This window comes from Lactuca saligna, chromosome 3 (genome assembly GCF_052625555.1).
Source record: "Lactuca saligna cultivar CGN05327 chromosome 3, ASM5262555v1, whole genome shotgun sequence".
In the NCBI taxonomy this organism is placed as follows: domain Eukaryota; kingdom Viridiplantae; phylum Streptophyta; class Magnoliopsida; order Asterales; family Asteraceae; genus Lactuca; species Lactuca saligna.
Window position 1 is genome coordinate 7,531,245 of NC_136419.1, and position 21,885 is coordinate 7,553,129.

Below are 21,885 nucleotides of genomic sequence, written 5' to 3' on the forward strand. Positions count from 1 at the left end.
AGGAAATGGAAAGTCATGACAATTAGGGTTTACCCTAATTGTATAACTATATAAACATCTTATTCTTGATCAAAATCGGCCACTAGTATTATTCTAGAGAGGGCTAGCCGATTTCATGAAGTGTAGAATTCTCTCAAGTTATTCCAAGTGTATTTGGTGTTGTGTGAACCATTTGAGGTGTCACACTTGGGGCACTAGGCACTCAAGCTTCATGAAGACATTCTACATCAAAGAGGTATGTATTCTATCTTGTTATATTGATAGTTTTGTATGTTAGATTAGGATAATACCTTGGATGTTCATATTTGTATGTATAATAGAGAAAACATAGATCCAAGGTATTTAGGGTTGCATGTACACTTAGGAGTGTTAGAATGCTCATAACCCAACAGTAATGTGATTATGTTAACCTAGTAATGTGGTAAGAATGTTATGTAGTTCATGATAAATTCTAATACAAATATGAACTTTCTTTATGATACAACTTAAAGTATATGTCCATACGATTCCAAAAATATAGAGAACGTCTGAATCTGACTTCGCATGAAGAAGTTATGATAAACCGAACACTATAAATCTCTATAATAAGAGAAATTTAAAATATACTTAGAATTAGCTATTTAAGTCTAAAATAGAGTTGTATTACTCGTAAATACCTACGCGTGCATATAAAGAACGTCAAAAACGGAGTTCGTATGCAAAAGTTATGGCCTTCCGAAGATTTAGCTTTTAAAAACCCTACACTAACTAAGGTGCTGTTTGTTTTTTGGAAAAAACCTCTTCAAACCTCTTACTGCTGCGCGGCGCCGCACACGCGCAACACTTTTCATCTCGCAGCTGTTTGTTTTTTAGAAGTCTTTTGAGTCAAAAAACCTCTGCGCGTGCTCTGTTTGGCGCATCACTTGTACTGCCTCTTCCAACCTCTTCCAACCTCTTCTTCTTCTTTTTTTATTACTAAAATTTTGATTATATGTTATTAAAATTTTATTTCACATTTTTTCCCTTTTTTTTCGTTTATTCTTATTGAATTTATTTTTCATTTTTTTTATATTCAATAATGATAATTTGTTGATGAAATATCATTATTTTTTACTGAAAATATCTTTATTTTTTGTTGAAATATCATTCTTTTTTACTGAAATATCATTAATTTTTACCGAAATGTTATACATTATTAAATTTTACGTATTAAAAAGCTGTTTTCGGTTTATAAAATTAGTTTATTTTAATTTTTTAATATCTGCAGCAGTATGCAGATGTTAAAAAAACAAACACGCTTCTTGTTATAGTCTGCAGCCGTTTGGTCCACCTCTTCTACTGCAGAGGGTTGCAGAGGTGGTCCGTAGACTTCATGAATTTTTGCTTCAGAAAATCAAACAGCACCTAAATTCACGACGTGAGTTTTATGACACTCACGACGTGAGGAGTCATTCTGTCATAATTTGGAATCTAGAAGCTGCGAGAGGATAGGATCCAAATTCACGACGTGAGCTTTATGACACTCACGACGTGAGGAGTCATGGCCACCTTCCGAAGCTAGGGACGCAAATGGCAAGTCTACGGAGTGAACCAGGCAGATTCACGACGTGAGCCTTAAGACACTCACGATGTGAGTGTCATAAAATCTTACTATAAATAGCAAGATCGAACCCAATCATTCTTAAACCTGATCTCCTTTCTCCTCTCTCATTTGCTGAAGCCCTCTTGCATCCCGAGCCCCGACGATCTCGCACGTTGACCGTTTCTGCTTAGATTACATAAAATCACGTTACTAAGGTGAGTTTCACGGCCCCACTTTCTGATATTTCGGGGGAAAACGCATGCTAGTCATTGTATATATGTTAATATTATGTCTATATGATAGTATATTAGTATCAACATAGATAGTTATAATAACCAGGATATAGTTATTTCGCATCTGAAAATATACAACTATCGTAACGTTGTTAACATGTTATTGTTATAGCAGTATATTAATGTAGATTAAGCCTGGCAATCGTGTCGTGTTCAGGTTGACGTGTCGCGGGTTGGCGGGTCAAAATATGCCAACCCAAACACGACCCATTTAACTATACAGATCACGGGTTGGCGGGTCACGGGTTGGCGGGTTTGGAACATAAACTCATATATGACCCACCAACCCATTTATTTATACGGGTTCACAAGTTGGCGGGTTCATGGGTCAGATTTGGGTTCGTGGGTTCAAATTTTAGATATTTAAGTCTTAAACATCCAGATGAAAATTAAAAGCATTCATAGAAACATGTTACAAACTTAGCCTTATAAGTTACGACTTATGACCTTAGACCATCCACCACGAGTAATAATGTCAAAACAATCAAATGATCTATGAATAAATGGTATATATTATATAATAGTTATTAAATATTAATACTTGATACATAAATACATTTAAAAATATAATAATTTTTTTATTAAGAATATAAACGGGTTGGCGGGTCAACCCGTTTATTTTTTGAGAAACCCATATATGACCCGTTTAATAAACGGGTTGGCGGGTTGAAAAACTCAACCCAAACCCATTTATTTCGTGTTGTGTCGCGGGTCGTGTTACGTGTTGTATCAAGAATTGTCAGCCCTAATTATCCATTTTATTTGGTGTTGTTGATTTACATTTTTAGTGTTATAATACCAAATTATAACTAAGATGATGATCTTGACACTTTGGTTGGTAAGCCCACACCTAATAATCTAATCAACCAAAAAGTAAAATCCTGACATTTTTTTAAGGGATAATGATGTGAAAGGGTAACGAACTTTCGACTTTTGTCACATTTAATCACTAAACTTTTTTTCGTTATCTATTTGCCATTGAACTATTGAAACTGTTCACATTTTACCCTTATGACCGGTAACAGCCGGTCATAAGGGTGAAATGTGAACAGTTTCAATAGTTTAGTGGCAAATAGATAACGAAAAAAAGTTTAGTGACTAAATATGAACAAAATCGAAAGTTCGTTTCCCTCTAAAAAGTTCAATGACTAAATGTGAACAAACTTCCTCTTGTATTATGTTTTAGCAAATTATTTATTTTTGTTAAATTGTAGCAACATTTGTTGATGAAGAAATCTACGAAATAAAAATTAAATAAATAAATAAATAAAACCCTGAAAATATATTTAAAAAAAACAAAAAACCAAAACTGAAATAAAAAACCAATGATTTGATATTTTCCAAAATAAAAAATCAAAATTTCCAATCTGATTTTGGTTGTACAAAAAAATGAACCATTCTCACTGATGTGAATTATGACCATTGGTTTGGCATGCGGAATTTGTGACATCCCATAAATATGTAGTTACAACATCGTCTGAACTCGTAATTAATAGTAAGGAGTTAGAGTATCATCACATGAATACGTAGCTATAACATCGCCTGAACTCGTAATTCATCACCTACAGGTTATGGGCCTGCTGGTGTTTCCACTGGGTTGTCTAGAATAGTCCGTGATTGCCATCTATACTCGGGTAGATGACTACATCGCCACATTGCCGGTTAAGGTTATGGTATCTCCTTTTATCCTACATCACATATTCATCATCGTCTATTTACCTGATTATCATCACCTTTCTATCATCACCTATCTGTCATCATTTTATTTCATCACACACCAATTATTTCATCTACCCATGTTTCATCCGCAACATATTTGTAGATATAAAATAAATATACCATTTTAATCTTTTAAAACATGTATAAAATCGTTCATCCAGCATAGACAGCAAGTATTCAAATAATATGCACACATAGCACGTAATTTATATAAAATACTTCATATCTATGTAAGATGAAAGTAACTATATATACCATAAAAATCCCATAAATGCTTCCTAACTTCGAACCCCAATGTTTACTCTACTAAAGCTTCATATTCTCGGCTCTCTGGACCTAGAAGGGTACAGATCTATCACACCAAAAAGCTCAAGATAGCTCTTCCTCTCACTCTACACACTCAAACCTCGCTAGGGTTCTCACTTATGGGAAAGGTAGTCGCAATTGAAGGCCATAAGTGCCTTTAAATATGGCTCGGGCCCAAAGATTTAGGGTTTCTGCCAACAGCGTGGACTCGTCGAGTCGCCTCACCGACTCGTCGAGTCCATTCATTAATCCGAGTCATCAGTCGCGACCTTACTCGACGAGTTGAGGCGTTAACTCGTTGAGTCGCTCTTCTTAACTCAAAAGAAAATTACTTAAATTATGATACCTGAAAATCTGGATGTTACATTTTGTTTTTTTATTTCATAGATTTCTTCTTCAACAAATATTGCTATAACTAAATAAAAATATGTAATTTGCTAAAACATAATACAATAGGAAGTTTGTTCACATTTAATCATTGAATTTTTTAGAGGGATACGAACTTTCGATTTTGTTCACATTTAGTCACTAAACTTTTTTTCGTTATTTATTTGCCACTAAACTATTGAAACTGTTTACATTTTACCCTTATGACCGGTAACAGCCGGTCATAAGGGTAAAATGTGAACAGTTTCAATAGTTCAATGGCAAATAGATAACGAAAAAAAGTTTAGTGACTAAATGTAAACAAAATCGAAAGTTCGTTACCCTTTCAAGACATTATCTTTTTTTAAAACTTAAGAATTATAACATTAGCAAATTAGCAAAAAACTAATCGGTGAAATTCGCAAGTTTTATAAAATATGTGATCTTTTGTAATTAACTTTATTCTCTTACCTGTTCTGATTATTTTTGTAATTAAATCTAATCTTATGACTTTGGATTCAAATGGTTGACCCATTACATAATGCTAAACTTAAGCTGATAATTAAAATTAATCATCTGGAGCAGAAAGCTTAGAGAATGTGGATTTTTGGAAGAAAAGGGGAATCAGGGTTTGGAGCTTCTTCAACAGCTGAAGATGTTACCAAAGGAATCGATGGAACTGGTCTCACCGCCATTGTTACCGGTAAAAGCGCGCATCTTCAACCCTCTGCTTCTAATTAGGATTCTTGATCCTTTTTTCTTGAATTGTTTCGCCTTCTGATATCTTTGCTGGGTTTTTAAGGGTTCGATCCACTGCACATAACTGAATAACAGTTAACAAAACAGAACTTCAAGAACTTGTGATTTGGGGGTACAGAAAGATGGGTTTAACTTGTTGTACTTGGATCACTAAATCTTGATCCTGATATCAGTATATAAGTAACTTCGGGTGTTTGATCAATATGCTCTGATTTTTGCTATTGATGATGGTCTCTTTTTTTTTTGTTGGATATGAAATTGGGCCCGTTTCACTCCATGTTCATGTGTTGATGGATGTTCATGTGTGCATTCAGGAGCTTCAAGTGGTATAGGCACAGAGACAGCACGGGTCCTTGCTATGCACGGTGTACATGTGGTGATGGGGGTAAGAAATACAGAAGCCGGTAGAACAGTTAAAGAGACAATACTTATGGAGACACCTGATGCTAGAGTTGATGTGATAGAGTTAGACCTCAGCTCTCTAGCATCTGTAAGGAAATTTGCAGCCGAGTATTGTTCATTGGGCCTTCCTTTAAACATTCTCATGTACGAGAAATATCTATTTTGGTGTCGTTTTACCTTTCCATTTTTGGATATTTTCTTTATCAAAATTACAAGATTTGTTGTCAAAAAGTAACAATGCAGGGGTTATGGCTCCTCCATTCACGCTTTCAAAAGACAAGATTGAACTACAATTTGCAACCAATCATTTAGGTATGTGATTATCACAATGTTTGGCTGAAGGAATTGTAATCTGTCACGTGGTAGCCAAGAAACAAAATAAACCAACTTAATATTCTTTTATGTATAATGGGATATTTTGGTCTTTTAGTTAAATAAGTAAAGCACCGCAATTGAATTCCTTCCAAGCTTGGAAGGAATGGTGAATCCCATTGATGAAATCTAAGGATTCCTACGGAATTGAAGTATTACCTTCATTTGACACCCAAACACACCGGGGAATGGAATCTTGAATTCCAATTCCACTGGAATCCACGAACCAAACACTTCATTAAGGTATCGTCTTTTTACAGGTCATTTTCTTTTGACGAATCTTTTACTGGATACCATGAAGAAAACTTCACGTGAACATGAAAAAGAAGGAAGAATAGTGAACGTATCATCCGAGGGTCATCGATTTGCATACAAAGGAATTTACTTTGACAAAATAAACGATGAGTCAAGGTACACAAGGGAAGCTCATTCCAGATCATATTATTGTTTTGTGCTTTGAGTTCATTAATGAATGTTGTTCTATGCATGGTTCAGTTACAGCCCCATATACGCCTATGGACAGTCAAAGCTGGCCAACATACTGCACGCTAACGAGCTATCAAGGCAATTTAAGGTAATTTTATTTTTACTTGTAATAAAATTACCTTAAATCATTAGCTCTGTTTTAGTTGCATGTTAGGACTCGACAAGCTATTTTCTTGGACCTCAAGGATATCCATGTCTTTTGAGTTTTGATCAGACTAGAGATCCAGAGTGAGTCCCTATGCCACCTCTTTGAGTGGGACCAAACACTAGGGGCATGGTTTTTCTCCTTGATGTTTATGATTTTTGCATAATTGTTAAAAATCAGGAAGAAAAGGTGGAGTTGACTGCAAACTCGCTGCATCCTGGTGGCATTGCAACCAGTCTTCTACGTCATCACAGCTTTCTTGAGGGTAAAACTCAGAGCTCTTTTTATCATTATTAAAAATCTCTACTTGAGTGTTTGTTACATTTTGGTTTTTTGATCTTTTTTGATCTTATGAGCCAGGTGTCGTTGATTGGGTTGGGAAATACTTCCTCAAAACTATCCCACAGGTTGGATTCATTAAATTTACGTCTCTGAATTACCTTAAATAAAGAATGACTCAGTTTTGATCCTTATCATTTTCAGGGGGCAGCAACCACATGCTATGTGGCATTACACCCGCAAGTCAAAGGGGTTAGTGGCGAGTATTTTGTAGACAGTAACAAAGCAAAGCCGAGTTCTCTTGCCAAAGATTCAGAATTTGCCAAGAAACTCTGGGATTTTAGCCTGGGCATGGTGGCTCCATAATCATATACTAGTTCACTTCATGTGTATATTTTCAACAAAATTGATTGCTTTATTGTATAAAACAGACAGTAGACAACCAAAGATCATTAAGCTGATAAGACCAAAAAAAAAAGAACATTCTCATTGATAAAGCTTTTGATGTTGCACATAAGATGGTTAAGTAACTATTTTTCATATCCTAACTCTAGTTTAAACCACGGAAGCACAAACTTTTCAACAAAATCTAAAGACTCTTTAACACCTATCCTTCTTCTTCCTGTACGGCAGTAAAAGTAAAACCCCTGAAAACAAGCCCATGAATCCCTTCTCTTTCTCATAGTATGAGGTGTACACTTCTTTACATATCCACCACGAACCACTGTTAAATGCTGGAGTTTCAGAACCCATCCATCTGCATCCCTCCTTCCATTTCAGCTTCCAAAAGGGATCATGTGCATTTAAAAAAAAAAAAAAAAAAAAAAAAAAAAAAAAAAAAAAAGAGAGAGAGAAAGATAAATATAGATATATATATATATAGATGTTATTCATAGTATGTTCTTGTAGTCGATGGTGGTCAACTCCTTCTTCGACTAACCACCGGTGAAGGAGGGGTGAGGTCAAGGACTGGATTCTGCCTGACATGATCTCTGAGAAGCTGCTCGGAAACACGGTTGACAAGCACCGACTGCCCGCTGTATCTTTCTTTTTGGTTCCCAAGAAAATCGTTATCAGAAGGAACTATCTCCTGAAAGAAGGGAGACCCTTGAGGCATTGCACGAAACATATCGGGCCTCGAGTCATGATAATACGATCCAGTAACAGGAGGAGGTCCAAAAGATCTAGTGGGAGAGCGTGAACTCAAGCCCAAACCTGTGAACTCAGGAGTGTACAACACACTTGGCTGCTGTTTCTGGACCTGGTGGTGGTAGAAAGGAATGGCACCACCTGCTCCATTTAGAGGAGTGGATGAACCAGAGATGGTTCGCGGGCTCGATATTGGAGATGGGGATAGTCTTCCATTCATATTTTGAACACATCTTTGATGCAAAAGTGGGCTGCCCAAATGAGAAACCGGGCATGATATGTTACTGCAAATCAGCATCAATGCATCAGAACCATGAAAAAATATCACATCACATCACATGTATTAAGAATAAAAAAAATGCAATGGAACTGGAACTAGATAGACCTGAATCCAGGACTAGATTTTTGTCCTCGAGAGTGAACAACAGAAACTCCTTCACAACCATATCCAATGCCCTACAACCATGGAAGAAGGAATTACTACTATTATTTTTGGTCAAATGGGTCAAATTTAAACAGTTAGAAAAAATGGGGAAAAAAAAAACATACCAGAAATCTGACTGCGTTTGTAATTGGGCCTGGATCCAGTATCAATCGTTCAGATGAAGCAATATTTATAACAAAAGGGTGTTCTAGAAGCTGTGCAGCAGTAGGGCGGTGTGATGGGTTCCTCTGTAAGCATTGCAAGATAAAATCTTTGCCTTCATCGGAAAGATGTTCAGGGATTGATGGAAGCTCTTTGCTGTTTCCAACCTTAAACAAAGCAGCCACCTTTGACAAGAAAGTAAATCGTAAGCTCATGTCATGTGAACCAACCAAGATTACAGATAAAAATGCATATAATATTTTGTAACCATTTCTACTAACCCCTTCATACTGACTCCAAGGAGGTTTAGTTGTAGCCATTTCTAGCACTGTGCACCCGAGACTCCATATATCCACAGCAAGATTGCAACCGTTTGAATTATTGTTGATAACCTGAAACAGTTGAATTCATATTAATATAACTACAGAATATTTTAATCATTTAAAAAAATAAATGAGCTTGGAAGGTATGCTCACCTCGGGTGCCATCCAGTATGGGCTTCCCTTGAAGGATAACGGGCATGAAGGCCCTGAAATCTGTGAAACAATCAAGTCAAAACTCAAGACACCAAAAGACAGGTGGTTATTATAAGATTTATATGTGTGTGTGTGTGTGTCTTACATGCTTTGCCATCCCAAAATCGGCCAATTTTACACGTCCGTTAGGGTCTACCAGTATATTTGCTCCTTTAATATCCCTAGGAAAAGACAATACAAAGTCTTTTAGAAGATTATAATAATAATAAAAATAATAATAAAGAGTGTGTGACCAAAACTAAACTCACCTGTGGACTGTATGCTTAGCGTGCAAATACTCGAGTCCTGACAAAATTTGATGAGTGTAACTCCGGATAGCTAATTCACCCAACTGACCATACTCCTGGAGAAGCTTATGAATGGAACCACCCGAGACATACTCCAAGTAAATATAAAGCTTGTCATCCACCTAGTAAGTTTTTTACACAAACCAAGAATCTTTAAAAACCTTAAAACATATATCATTAAGAAAAATATGAGCCAAGAAGGAAGTAAATGGTTCTCTTACTGTCTCAGATCCATAGTATTGTACGATGTTTGGATGTCTCAAGCGACTTAATAGTGCGATTTCCTGTCAAACATCAAACAACAAATGTTAGATTGTTGGGAGATAAAGAACGTCTGTCAACAAGAGATTATGGGAACCACCAAAAAGACTTACTTGCCCCAGCTGTTGGGCACTTTCCTTTGACTTTGCATCATCTGCAAATAAAATCACCTCCTTCATTGCACACATTTCCCCACTCTCACTACAGTTTAGAGAATCAGAGAAGTCAAAAGAGTTTTAAAAACTAGTTTTTATATTTGTAAAAGCAAGCATTAAATATACAAACCTGTTGAAACCAAGATAAACATGTCCAAAGGTGCCTCTACCAAGCAACCTTCCTTTCTTCCAACGTGAAGCATGGCCAGCCAAAAGATCTGCTGCTCTACCTGGACTTCTTGGAACTGTTGGGGTGGTTCCGGTTGAATAAGGACAATTGTTGGAGATTGTTAAAGGTGGAAGGGGTAGTCTGTGACTTTGTTGTCTTCCACTAACCGCATCATCAGGCCAGTTTGCAAATGGGTCCACCATGTTCAACCCACATGCTCTTGGATGTGATGGGGTGACAGACCCACTTTGTATTCTTGAGCTAGGACCAGGGCTAGTCATCCTAGGACTAGGTAAAGGTGAGCATTCAGGGCTGCATCGACTATGTTGCCAGAATAACTGAGTCATAGACATGTCTCCACCAACCGAGTTATGACTCGACCCGGGACTAGAGCACTGACCCGACCCAAGAAAACCCGCATCCGCATAGGGCCTTCCGGCCCATAAACCAGATGTCAGAGTCGGGTCAGGCCCAAATACCCTCATTGGACTTCTAGATGGGCTGGACATAGAACTGTCTGGAGCACTAAAGAAAGCACCGGATTGAGGAATCTGTAATTTCGCCATGTGGCGACTTAAAGGTCGCCGCTTTGGTGACGTGGGCACCGTTTGGTTGTGCGGACACGTGGTTGTGTTCACCGGCTTCAATTTCTCCCTTTTCTTTTGTGTTGCAATGTGATGATTTTGGATCTTGCAAACCGCACTTCAAAGAGAGGGTAAATGTTAGATCTTTAAAGATAAAAAGGGAAAGTAATTAATTTAATACCAATTAAGAAAACTCACCTGGAAGGACTGTTTGTGTAAGTCTTTTCATAGTCGGATACCTGAGGGCTTAGAAGCCGTGAATCAGAGGGATCATCACTGTCACTTGAGCTATCGGTAAAAACCGAATCAGTTGCCAAATCACCTTCAACATCCACATGACCAGGGGCATTTTGGGAACGACTAGGTTTATGAGGTGTCAACGAGGAGCCTTTCCCAATTCCAGATTTTCTTGATGCCCTTTTTCCTGAATCAGCAGTGGGATGAACATCAGGAAGTGGGAGTGGGTGGGGAAGAGGTCTTTCTGCAAAACTTTGGGATCGAGCCACTAGTGTTGATGGAGAACCCACACGGGAATTAGATCCCTTTTGTTTGTGTTTTGATTCAGATGGGCTTTTCAGCTTTCTCTGAATCGTTCCGAAAATACCCCCACTGTTTGACTTCTTCTTTACTTCTTCAGATGAAGATTTGTTCCACCATGGAGACATGATTGCTGAATTGAGTAGTGAAGACTGTAGTATCAATTGTGCTTGATTTGAAGATCACAATTGATTCTGCAATCCCTAGATCAGAAATGAGAATTGGTAACAATTCCCTTTGACATTTTTGCCAAGCATCAACATGACTAAATAGGAAAACTTGTGCCTCTGCTTCCGTAATCATGAAATAAATAGCAATAAATCGAAAGACCGGTGCTCCGTAAACTGCATTTAAGAATTGTGTATTAAATTCGAGAAGATGAACAACAATCTACATCTACACATACGAATTTACTCAACTTATAACAAACCACCTACCCCTAAAAGTCAAGCTAGAAACGTGCGCTACTCAAACTTTCTCTTCTTGCATTGCTTCTCTAACTAGTTTGAGATAAGAAGCTTGTTGTTGGATACTCTTTTGTTATAACAAAATGTCCATTTTTAGAATTGCAAGTTACACGTGTGAAGTACATTGCCCCGTGTCTGCTTATTTTCTAAAACCTCAAGGATTGCATGCCACCAGTTAACCTTGCAAGATGCACGTAGGCATACATATTTCTTCCTTTTCCTATTTTCCTAAATTTTGCCAAGTGTTGCCATCATAGGACATGGAGGCAAGGTATAAATCATTTTAGTTTGAGAAAAAGAAATGACAAAATGAAACACATCAATTCTACATTGTATCTAGTTTGAAACAAAAATGACAAAATGAAATTCATCAATTCTACATTGTATCTAGTCACTCAATTTGAGCTACAAAATTGATAGAAAAAAAAAAATGGAACATTTGGAGAAAAGAAGAATTTTCTTTTTGTGGTTTCAAGATATCCGTGTTATTTGATGAAATTCGATAAAATAAAACTATCATTCGCTAGGATACACAAGAAAATAAATTCTTCCATAAAAAAAACGCCAAATGTGGATTTCATTGAGAGGGTCCCCAAACCCAAATGACCATTTTACGCCTTATAAAACCCGAGTCTCTATTAAATCTCTCCTATAAATTATAATTCTTTTTAAGAAAAAGGAGTGATCACCTATAGATTTGGAAGTGTAGACAATGTGGTATGACCAACGTTGTTTAGAAAGTTATGGTAATTACTAATTCATACACCAACATGTTGCATTTTATGATGTTCCTTCTATGGGGTATGGGCATCTCATTAATATTTCATATTCTTAATTCCTTACACTAAGATTCAGTAAATGTAGAAAGTGCAAAATTAATAATTAAAATATCAATACTCCTTTGAGCTTAGGAATGGAGATCGATTTTGACTTTCAATCGTCATATAGGATATGTTTACTTTAAAATTGATTAAAAGGAAAACTGTTTCACTTGTAGAGAAGGAATAGAGAACTAGAATGGATTACAAGACCACATACCATATTCTAATAATTTGGCACTAACGATTTATAAACATTTATCTCAATTACAGGTACAATAATATAAACGTTTTAAATCTTGCATTAGTTTGACTTTGTATAATCTAAACCTTGACTAAAGCATAAAATAACAAGTTTACAAGCCCTTAGCATCCCACCACCTCCTCCCCTCCCCAGCATCAATAAAACAGTAGTTTATGAGAAGCACATTTGCCAACAACTTCAAACCTTTTACATATCTTAAGTTCTTAACTTAAATAAGCCCCTTCTGACCTAAGACTAACATCTTCAACTTACATTGGATTGCTGCTTACTACTAACCCTAAATTCATAAATCAATGTTTTTATGGCTAATCATTAATCCAGGTAGCCACACACCTAATAAGCATATGCAATCCAAGAATTTTGGACCACTTCAATCAAATAAATGGCAATTGGTCATGAAATGAAGCAAAAAGGAAAACATGATCACAGCTGGATTTAATAAGATTTCATATCTCTAACACATTTGCTTGTTGCTACCATAAATTGTTGATGACCAAAAGAGCGTTCAAGAATCCCGCTTTACCTATACTATATACGCAACCAGTAATCCAACTCAACATTCAGATAGATCTGATTCTCAAAAATCCACCATCTAAACACGTACACGAATCTCGTGAATAAAAACAATAAGCATTATCATCAAAACCATTAATTCTTGTATACGCCCGGATATAAATATCACAATCTACAAAACCCATGAAAAATCTCCATCATCAAGAATCCCAAGTAACAAAATTCCACGCATGCCCATAAACGAATACCTAAAGGGTGTATGGAAAATGAAACAATTTTGTAGAAAACCACCTGAAAATATCAAACTTAACGGGAAGCAGTAAACTAATGGAAACAACCTAAATTTGAGAAGAACCCTAAACTAACAATCGATTGAACAAAACAAATGGCGGGGTTTTGCGCTTCATCTATATATGTATCTCAAATTCATCAAAACATAAATAGCCCAACATCGAGCTCTTTAACGTAGCGGTTACGGCGTTAAAATGAAAGACTTACCGGAGAGGAAAGTGCCGGAAGCCGGCGGGAAATTTACAGCTTTCTTGCAGAGAAGTGTGTCAGTTACCGAAGAGACGCTGAATAAAAGAAGCAGCACAACAGAGAGGATAGAGAAACTAATTTGAGAGAGATTTTGTGTAATTTATTATTTAACCCTCATTTTTTTCTCTGAGAGTAAACACTAAACAGTAGGTTGGTCTAGCAGGGTTATTATATTTTCTTCGTATAAACCACAGTCAACTCCATTATGCTTTTCTAAATTACACATCTTACTCTCTCCTCCCTCCTCCCTCCTCCCCTTTCATTAAAGTATAAAGTTTAAAATCACATACATACCAAAAGATAAAATTGAGACACACCCAACATCGAGTTACCATCTTACTAAAACGCAACATCAAGGTTGCCCCTAAAAACATAGATGAAAACCTGATAAAATACTTAACCAAATAAGAAGAGCTGACGCCAGATCATTGCTAGACGGAAGGCCTAAGCCTTTAACATTCACGATCAAGTCGCCAGGTGACAAAAGATCACCTACAATCTCTAGTGGTAGTGCGCACACCACTACCACTACTTTTGTTAAGTCAATCACAATTCGGACATGAGACAAATATACGATTCACCAATCAACATTACCGTCAAGCACCTCACTATAAAAGGCCACATGCCACTAACGATAAAGGGATCTTACTCTCTTCATTTTGTCGGTATACTCATACACTTATCTTCATCGAAGACTAACTTAACTCTGGGAGCATTCTCTCGGGACAGGAGCACGAATGACATATTATATGTTGTTGTGATTCAGATTTCCATCTCAACATTAGGTTACACTAACAGAGCATCCCCAAAGATCAACTTCACATCATTGTCGCCATTTGTGGGATACTCCAAGAGCACGAATGACATATTATATGTTGTTGTGATTCAGATCTCCATCTCACCATTAGGTTACACTAACAGAGCATCCCCAAAGATCAACTTCGCATCATTGTCGCCATCTGTGGGATACTCTGAAAAATAAATGATGGTAACACACAATCAAGCAAATCAATATTGTGATAACGAAGATTCTCAGCCCATTTCTTCGCCAACACATCCATAATGTAACATCCCCAAAATACTAACTAAATTTTATTTTTATTTTTAAGTCAACCAAAACCATCAACTATTCATTTCAAACCATCAAAGTATGACAATGTGGAAAAATAGTTATCAGAGTATAATCTCAAAATCATAAAATCCTAAACATTGGTGGATGCGATGCGATCATGACGGACCCTTCCCTTTTGAACCGGAAGTACCTGAAAAACATTTAAACATAAACTGTAAGCACCAAGCTTAGTGAGTTCCTCAAAATACCACATACCATATATACATATCAGCCTAAAGTTGTAACGAGTCTATTTCACCCCTGAGTCGCTTTCAACTCCCTGAGTCCCTACCAACTCTCTGAGTCCCTTCCGACTCCCTCGGTATTTTTCAATCGGTACGGGTCTATTTCACCCCAACATCTAAGCATACAATCATATTAGCAAGAGTAACGAAGACAACAAGCACATACAGTCATGTCAGTAAGTGTCACAAAAACAACTATCATCCTACAACATAATCTAGTGGACCGGTATTGTTGTCTTCGACCAATAAGTACAGTGAAGAGACTTACCTCAAACTAACGATATCCGAATCATACATGCACTACTGCTACAAAGGCTCCTCACACTGCACACATCCAAACCAACCCTAATTACTATTTAGGGTAATAACCCATAATTAAAGGTACAAATCATATTCTCTCTTACTAAGGGTAAAAGACCATTTTACCATTCCTATAATTGACCCAACTAAAAATGGCCCAAGGACCAAAAATTGACTAAATGGACTACAGGAGTATGCAATGCGTACCCCTGCATTACACCATGCGTACTCGATGTCCGCATAAAAGGTACACGGGGCCAACCCGTTATGCCATGCGTACACAGAGGTTATGCCCTGCATAACCCTCTATTGTCTAAAATCACTTTTAACCTCTTAATACCTAAATCCCAAACGTCTTATTCACATATCTAAATCGTGGGAAGGTCTTAACTGATAAAACTGACAACTTCAAGCTTTTGCATGGCTTAATAGAGCCCAAAATCAAACCCTAGGTCCATAACTTCACAAAATGACCAACACTTCATGCATCGGAGGAAATACAACCCTCAATATCTAATTTTTATGACATAAGAACCTCAGAAACACCAAGAATTGTTAATTGTAAGCTCTGGAGTAGTTTTTCCTCATAATAACCAAACCTATGGGACCAAAATCATGCAAATCTCCAAACTAACCAATATATTTACAAAAGAATCATAATTGTGAGAGCTTTATACCTCCAAAAGATTGAAAATGTGAAGGAAACTTTGGATCTACAAGATCCAAGCCCAATAATCCTCAATGGTATGCTTCTCCTTCTTCCACAATTCTCCAAGAACACTTTAAAGGTCCAAAACAAGCTTTATAATGTTAGGGTTTCGATATGACAGAAATGAGGAATGGAGGCTGAAGATAAGGGAGGCCTCAAGGGCTTAATGTCCATTAAATAGGGTCCAAACCCTAAAAATTAGGATTCGGGATCTGCATGGGTACGCCATGCGTACTCAAAGGAGCTCCACCACCTTTTAATGAGTTAATCTAGGCGTACCCATGGAATACGCACTGCGTAAGGACCAAAAATGCAAACTTTTATATTTTAAGCTAAAATTGAAAATACATGGGAACACAAGTGTTACACAGAAAATCCACTATTTTCTTGACCCTTAAGCTATAAAATAAAATAAATAAATAAATAAATAAATAACCTTCAAGGTTTTTTTTTTAAAGAAAGAAAGAGAGAGAGAGAGAGAGAGAGAGGGGGGGGGGAGAGGGGGGATAGAAAGAGAATGGAGAGTTAAAGAAGGAAAGAAAGAGAAACTTACCTTTGACAACAACAAAATAATCCAACATTTTAACCCAGAGTCTCCAAGATGTACTCATCCCAGCACCAACAAGAGCGTATTCAAGGAAATTATCTGCCACCACTTGAAAACACCATAAAACCCTATCCATATACTCATTATCATAGTAAACAGTAAATGATTGATCGGAAATTGGATCAAACATGGTGTTGCATCACATCAACATAATTAGCATTAACCCAATAATAGCATTTCACCAAGTTTTTTGGAGAATTCTTTTGCTTTGTCACCAAAGCATGATTATACTTAAGCACGGAAAAGGTGTGCTATTCACCATATGTCGATGATGCAAAATCAGAAAAAATTGCAAAACACCCACACATCAGATGTTATCCTGTTCGCCCAACATAGCATCTCAAAAGCGACAAGTTTATTTATGTCATTCAACACCAACTCATTGATATGCACCTTGTGTTGACCCAAAACCCCATGGAATAAATTGGAGGTAGAAAGACAGTAACCAACATCAAAACATCAAAACGTTTCATGAATATACAAATCTTCCCCTCTGACGATTCCATAACATAGATTTTTTCCAAGAAATGTAATGCCATCTTCTGGTTGAAAACCATTCTTATCCTGAAGAGTGGAAAATTGGTCGGGAGTAGGAACAATAATGATCGGAGAATCCATGACAAGAAAGAAAATCATGTAAAAAAGTCGACAGAAAAAAAAGGGAACATGAGAAGGAAATAAAGAAATCTCTAAGAATATAAAGAAACTCAAAGGCGGGAAATTCGAAAACCATAAAAGATAATGACGGTAACCAACATCACGTCATATGGTTAGCTATCTGGCCAACAGACTGCCCAACTCCAAATCCAACGCATCAGGCCTGTCTTGCTACCTGATGGCCAGTCTAGAACATTCGTGGTCAAGTTTCTAGGTGACAAAAGAGCATATGGAAGCTTCAATGGTAGTGCATGAACCACTACCATTGTTCATGCTAATCCAATCATATCTCTAACATGAGACAAAGGTACGATCCACCAATCAACACCATTATCTTGATTCAGACGACACTCATGTCTCCCAAAGAGAGATACATGACAATCATCTCATTATGAAAGACCACATGCCGCCAACAGTAAAGGGACCTTAATTTCTTAACTCTCTAAATATAATCATACACTTACCTCTGTTGGAGACTAACTTGACCATCAAAGTGTTCTCCCGGAACCTTCTCCCGGATCATAACTGACAAGTCATCTCTTGTTGTGATTCAGATCTCCATCTCACCATGACTTTATGTTAATGGAGCATCCCCAAATATCGACTTCACATTATTAAACAAGATTGAGTCACAAACTAATGTATTAGTATGATTTTGATGTGTTTACTTGGTTTTAACAAGTATATCTTTGAATCAAGTATTCAGTGGGCATAATGAATTCATTTTCAAAACTTGAGTTTGGTATATTTCAGTTCAAGTACTATTGTTAGTTTGTTTAAGGTATTAGTTGGGTCCTCAAAACTCCACTGTACTTTAAGAGAATATTTAAAATGTTCATTCAAGTTTCCTCTGTTATGGATGGTTGTTTTGATTTTTCATGGTTGCAGGTTTAACATTCATCCATATTCGATAACCTTGCAAACTGCAATCAATATCATTGTAATTTTTTCATTTTCAGTTGTAATGTGTTTCATTCTAATTGTGTGAGTGATTTGAGTTTTCTTCAAGAGTAATAATTTAATGTATTTGAAAGTATTGTTCGATATGATTGTTATCGATGAAATTTGGAGTTATATAAACTCCACCTTGTTAAATAATTGGCATATTTTAGGGTGAGTTATGCATTGCTACATAAGTATAATGCGGTAAACATGGTTTACATATTGCTTATATTTCTTCATATTTCAAAAGAGAAAAGTTATGTGAGAGAAAAATGGTTCAAAACACTTGATATTTCTTTAAAACTCAAGAAGGGTTAAAATATTATATATGAACCTATAAATAAGATTTATCAGTGATTTCAAGTTATAATATTGATTTATCTACTTACAAGAGAGGTGTCTAGAATGGTCACGTTGGTTTGGTTGTTCGATTTCATAAAGACTATATGTAGAAATGGTCCTGCCTCCAAACTGTCCTGCCTGGCTAATCCTTAATTGATAGATCTTGATGTAGACATTGAGGTTAGTGAGGAATCTTAACTATAATTATTATAGTCAACAAGATTGTGAAACTAGACTACGATTTAGTACTTTATGTGTCTATGTCTTTTCAAAGTACGAAGCAAAGCTGTGCCTAACTCTTCACTCATCCACTTTTATCAAGTGAGTGCATATTCCATTTCATGAACACGATTTAATACAAGTATTAAATATTTGCTGGGAATCGTATATGAATTATATGCTTGTTGCCTGAATTATATGTTAATTTATGTATATATTATTCTATATGCGAACCAGTTTGGGGTTTATTTTATGTTTGGATTGAATAGATAATATCATATAAGAGTATTAAAAGTAGCATTGTTGAGAAGATAAAAGAATAGTAATATCTAATGCTCTGTAGGGAATATAAATACACTAAAGATAGGTTAGTGTCACCCTATAATAGAGTTGGTATTAAAACTTGGTTACAGGCATTGTAATCTAGTTTAGGGATAAATTTAGACTTGTGGAAGGTACATACTTCAATTAAGTTTGATATAAGGTACTCTCATTAGGCTAACATGTGTAACCTAGGATAGGAGAGTAAAGTTATGTTTTGTGACACTTTCAGGTGTCGATATACAGTAGCTCCGTACGAGAGTACGATATAGTATTCCCCTTGGGATGACCAGATATGGCGGGTCCTGATCATATAACTATAATTATATGTCTCCATATTCTTGGATAACCAGAATAGGCAGGTCTCGATTAGACAATTGTATGTCTACATATTCTTTATGACTTACACAGACTAAGGAAGCCCCTAGCTATGTAGTCAATCTTTTAACGGTTCATTAGGCAAGATGATTTCCCCATGATAATCATGGCCTAGGATCTGTGAGGATCGGTAGGAATAAATATGTAGAATTATAAGCATATATGGATATTGCATGGTAATAGTTGGTTTTGTAGGTCTGATAATTAAGGAGCATTATCATATTAATATTGTGGGATTGAAATCCTATGTATCTCACTAGGTTTTTTCCCAACCTGACCCACTCAATTTATATGCATCTTGAGTATCAAGAATTAAGCTATTGAAACTTGGTTAGGATGTTGAGTGATTAAGAGACAACCTGTAATAGTATTCAGGACCATCAGGTCTTTACGATGTAACTTAAGTATCTTTATTAATTATGACATCCTAAGGATTTTAACATTTTGGAAACAAACATTTGTAATCAAAATAATATTTTGTATTGGGATTTTTCACAAATATAAATAAATGATTTTTAAAGTTTAGTTAAAAGTTTTAATTGGTTCTGAAAATTAGAGGATGTCACACGACATATTTTGGCAGTTAAGGTTGAGGCGTTCCTAATGTGCATTATTGGCCAAGAGACCAGGTGCGGACCGGTTGTAAGCCATAGGCTTGGAGGCTCGGGAAGATTGGTTGGTTAAAGCGGTAGGCCAACATACCTGGGGTAATCCAGTCCGATAACTGTGGACCCAGTATGTATGCTTGTATATGTTCTATTGTGTGTGATATTTTTATGGAACTCACTAAGCTTTGTGTTTACTTAGTTGTTTATGTTTTTAGGTTCTATCAGTGATCATGGGAAGGTGAAGGCATGACTATACACTCATTAGCAACATTGAGGATTACACGTTTATTATATTTCTCTGATTTTCGACAATTGTAATTTGAAAAAAATGGCTTTCTTAAAATGGATTTATAGTTTTACCTTAAATAAAATGAAATTTTTTTGTTGTGAAAATGGGATGTTACAATATTAATCTGATTTTTAAACAATTATATGTAGAAAAAATGAGTTTTCTTACTTGGGTGTTATGGGAATGTTGTTTTACCTTGATTATAAATAATAATAAAAATTGTTAGTGAAAAATGGGACGTTACAAGTTGGTATAAGAGACCTGGTTTGAGGGATTTGGAGGAACATTTACGTGAAGCCAAAATCAAACTCGGGTCTGAGAATTTTCACAAAATGTTTTCAAAAAAGATTTTTTAATAAAAGTTGGGCTAGAAACATGGGCTTAGTCTCTTGCCATGTTCTTGTTTGATTGTTGGCTTGGGATCATGAACACGGATCTCTTACTCAACCTTAGTTTTACAAGAAGATGTGATGTATACAGTCAGCTAGAGCCCAAACATGAAAGTGATTCCCAAAATATACATACTTATTATATATATATATATATATATATATATATATATATATATATATATATTGAATTTGAGTGTTAACAGGCTGTCGCGGGCGTATTAAGTAAATAAAATTTCACTGTTGGTTGCACTAATAATATAGCACAGGAAAGCAGGGTCGAAACCTTAGTGACACAGCCTAATGGTCAATGTCTTTTTGCATCAGGCACATTCTAGTCAAGAAAAAAAAACATAAAAAGGGGTTTTTTGTATTAAATTAAAAACAAAAAAAAATTATAGTGAAAATAAATTAAACGAAAATCAATAACAAAAGAGATTTTAGTTTTGCTGCGACTTTCCTAATCATGCAATCAGTTCGGATCTGGTTATTCGAGATGCGTTCTATCTAAGCTGGTACTGAGAAAATTTAACAAACTCTAGTATAATCTCTTTTTACCAAATTAATTAACCAAAACAAGGTATTTGAATTAACGTTAACTTATACTGTTCAATCAAACAAGCACTTAATCAAATCAGAAAAGCAACTTTATGATCTGTGTAAAATTCTCAGCAATACCCAATACTTCTCACAAGCCTGGAAGTGTAAAGATATGATTTTTATAGTTTATATCAAAGTTAAATTCCAAACACGAAACCAATCTGATACTTATTACTTATTACCAGTTGACAAGAATAATTACGGATTTTATTAAATGATTAACTAGAATGATAAAACCCAAGCTAGGCGATCTGACTAACAAGAATTATATCAAACATTCATTAATCTCAAAACTGAAAAATCTAGATAGAAACACAAAACAAAAACCAGGTCTGGAAACTAATTACATGAAAAATACTAGTTTGTTACATAACTGAAAACTAAGGTTTTAGCGAGACATAACTAAAATCTAATCTAGAACAATAAAAAGAAAACATTAAAGTACTAAATCTTACTAAACTAAACCTAGGAGATGATCCGCGACCTTCATATATTCAGAAAGTGATGAAAAGTGCAGAAAATCGCCTTCATAAGGGTTTTTTGTCATCTGGAATCATCTCTCCTTTTGTCTGAGAGGATATCTGTTATTTATATAGCAGTCTAGGCAACAAAC

General features: G+C 35.9%; 2 protein-coding genes across 3 annotated transcripts; one reads left to right on the forward strand and one right to left on the reverse strand.

The window, feature by feature from the left end:
- Nucleotides 1-4,792: 4,792 nt before the first annotated feature.
- On the forward strand, nt 4,793-7,205 carry LOC145034374 (short-chain dehydrogenase TIC 32, chloroplastic-like). The gene is made up of 8 exons (XM_078982767.1): nt 4,793-4,948; nt 5,319-5,550; nt 5,639-5,718; nt 6,039-6,189; nt 6,274-6,352; nt 6,590-6,674; nt 6,770-6,816; nt 6,893-7,205. Exons 1-8 carry the CDS (start codon nt 4,843-4,845, stop codon nt 7,052-7,054), a joined length of 942 nt encoding a protein of 313 aa, XP_078838893.1. The 5' UTR covers nt 4,793-4,842; the 3' UTR covers nt 7,055-7,205.
- Nucleotides 7,152-13,678, reverse strand: LOC145034373 (mitogen-activated protein kinase kinase kinase YODA-like). 2 transcript variants are annotated; one of them, XM_078982766.1, is made up of 13 exons: nt 13,514-13,678; nt 11,390-11,647; nt 10,614-11,296; nt 9,793-10,533; nt 9,621-9,708; nt 9,468-9,530; nt 9,208-9,368; nt 9,045-9,120; nt 8,900-8,959; nt 8,705-8,815; nt 8,387-8,608; nt 8,223-8,293; nt 7,152-8,121 (listed from the first exon to the last, which is right to left on the reverse strand). In XM_078982766.1, the coding sequence occupies exons 3-13, from the start codon at nt 11,078-11,080 to the stop codon at nt 7,608-7,610; spliced, it is 2,574 nt and encodes an 857-aa protein (XP_078838892.1). In that variant the 5' UTR covers nt 11,081-11,296; nt 11,390-11,647; nt 13,514-13,678; the 3' UTR covers nt 7,152-7,607. The 2 variants fall into 2 exon arrangements, with proteins under 2 accessions (XP_078838892.1, XP_078838891.1); XM_078982765.1 differs by lacking the exon at nt 11,390-11,647.
- Nucleotides 13,679-21,885: the final 8,207 nt, after the last annotated feature.

Coding starts and splice junctions, on each gene's coding strand:
- LOC145034374 (XM_078982767.1), top strand. CDS start 4,843: ATGTGGATTTTTGGAAGAAAAGGGGAATCAGGGTTTGGAGCTTCTTCA. Junction 5,719..6,038: donor ATTTGCAACCAATCATTTAG/GTATGTGATTAT, acceptor GTCTTTTTACAG/GTCATTTTCTTTTGACGAAT. Junction 6,353..6,589: donor AGCTATCAAGGCAATTTAAG/GTAATTTTATTT, acceptor GTTAAAAATCAG/GAAGAAAAGGTGGAGTTGAC.
- LOC145034373 (XM_078982765.1), bottom strand. CDS start 11,080: ATGTCTCCATGGTGGAACAAATCTTCATCTGAAGAAGTAAAGAAGAAG. Junction 10,534..10,613: donor TACACAAACAGTCCTTCCAG/GTGAGTTTTCTT, acceptor CTCTCTTTGAAG/TGCGGTTTGCAAGATCCAAA. Junction 9,121..9,207: donor GCTAAGCATACAGTCCACAG/GTGAGTTTAGTT, acceptor GTCTTTTCCTAG/GGATATTAAAGGAGCAAATA.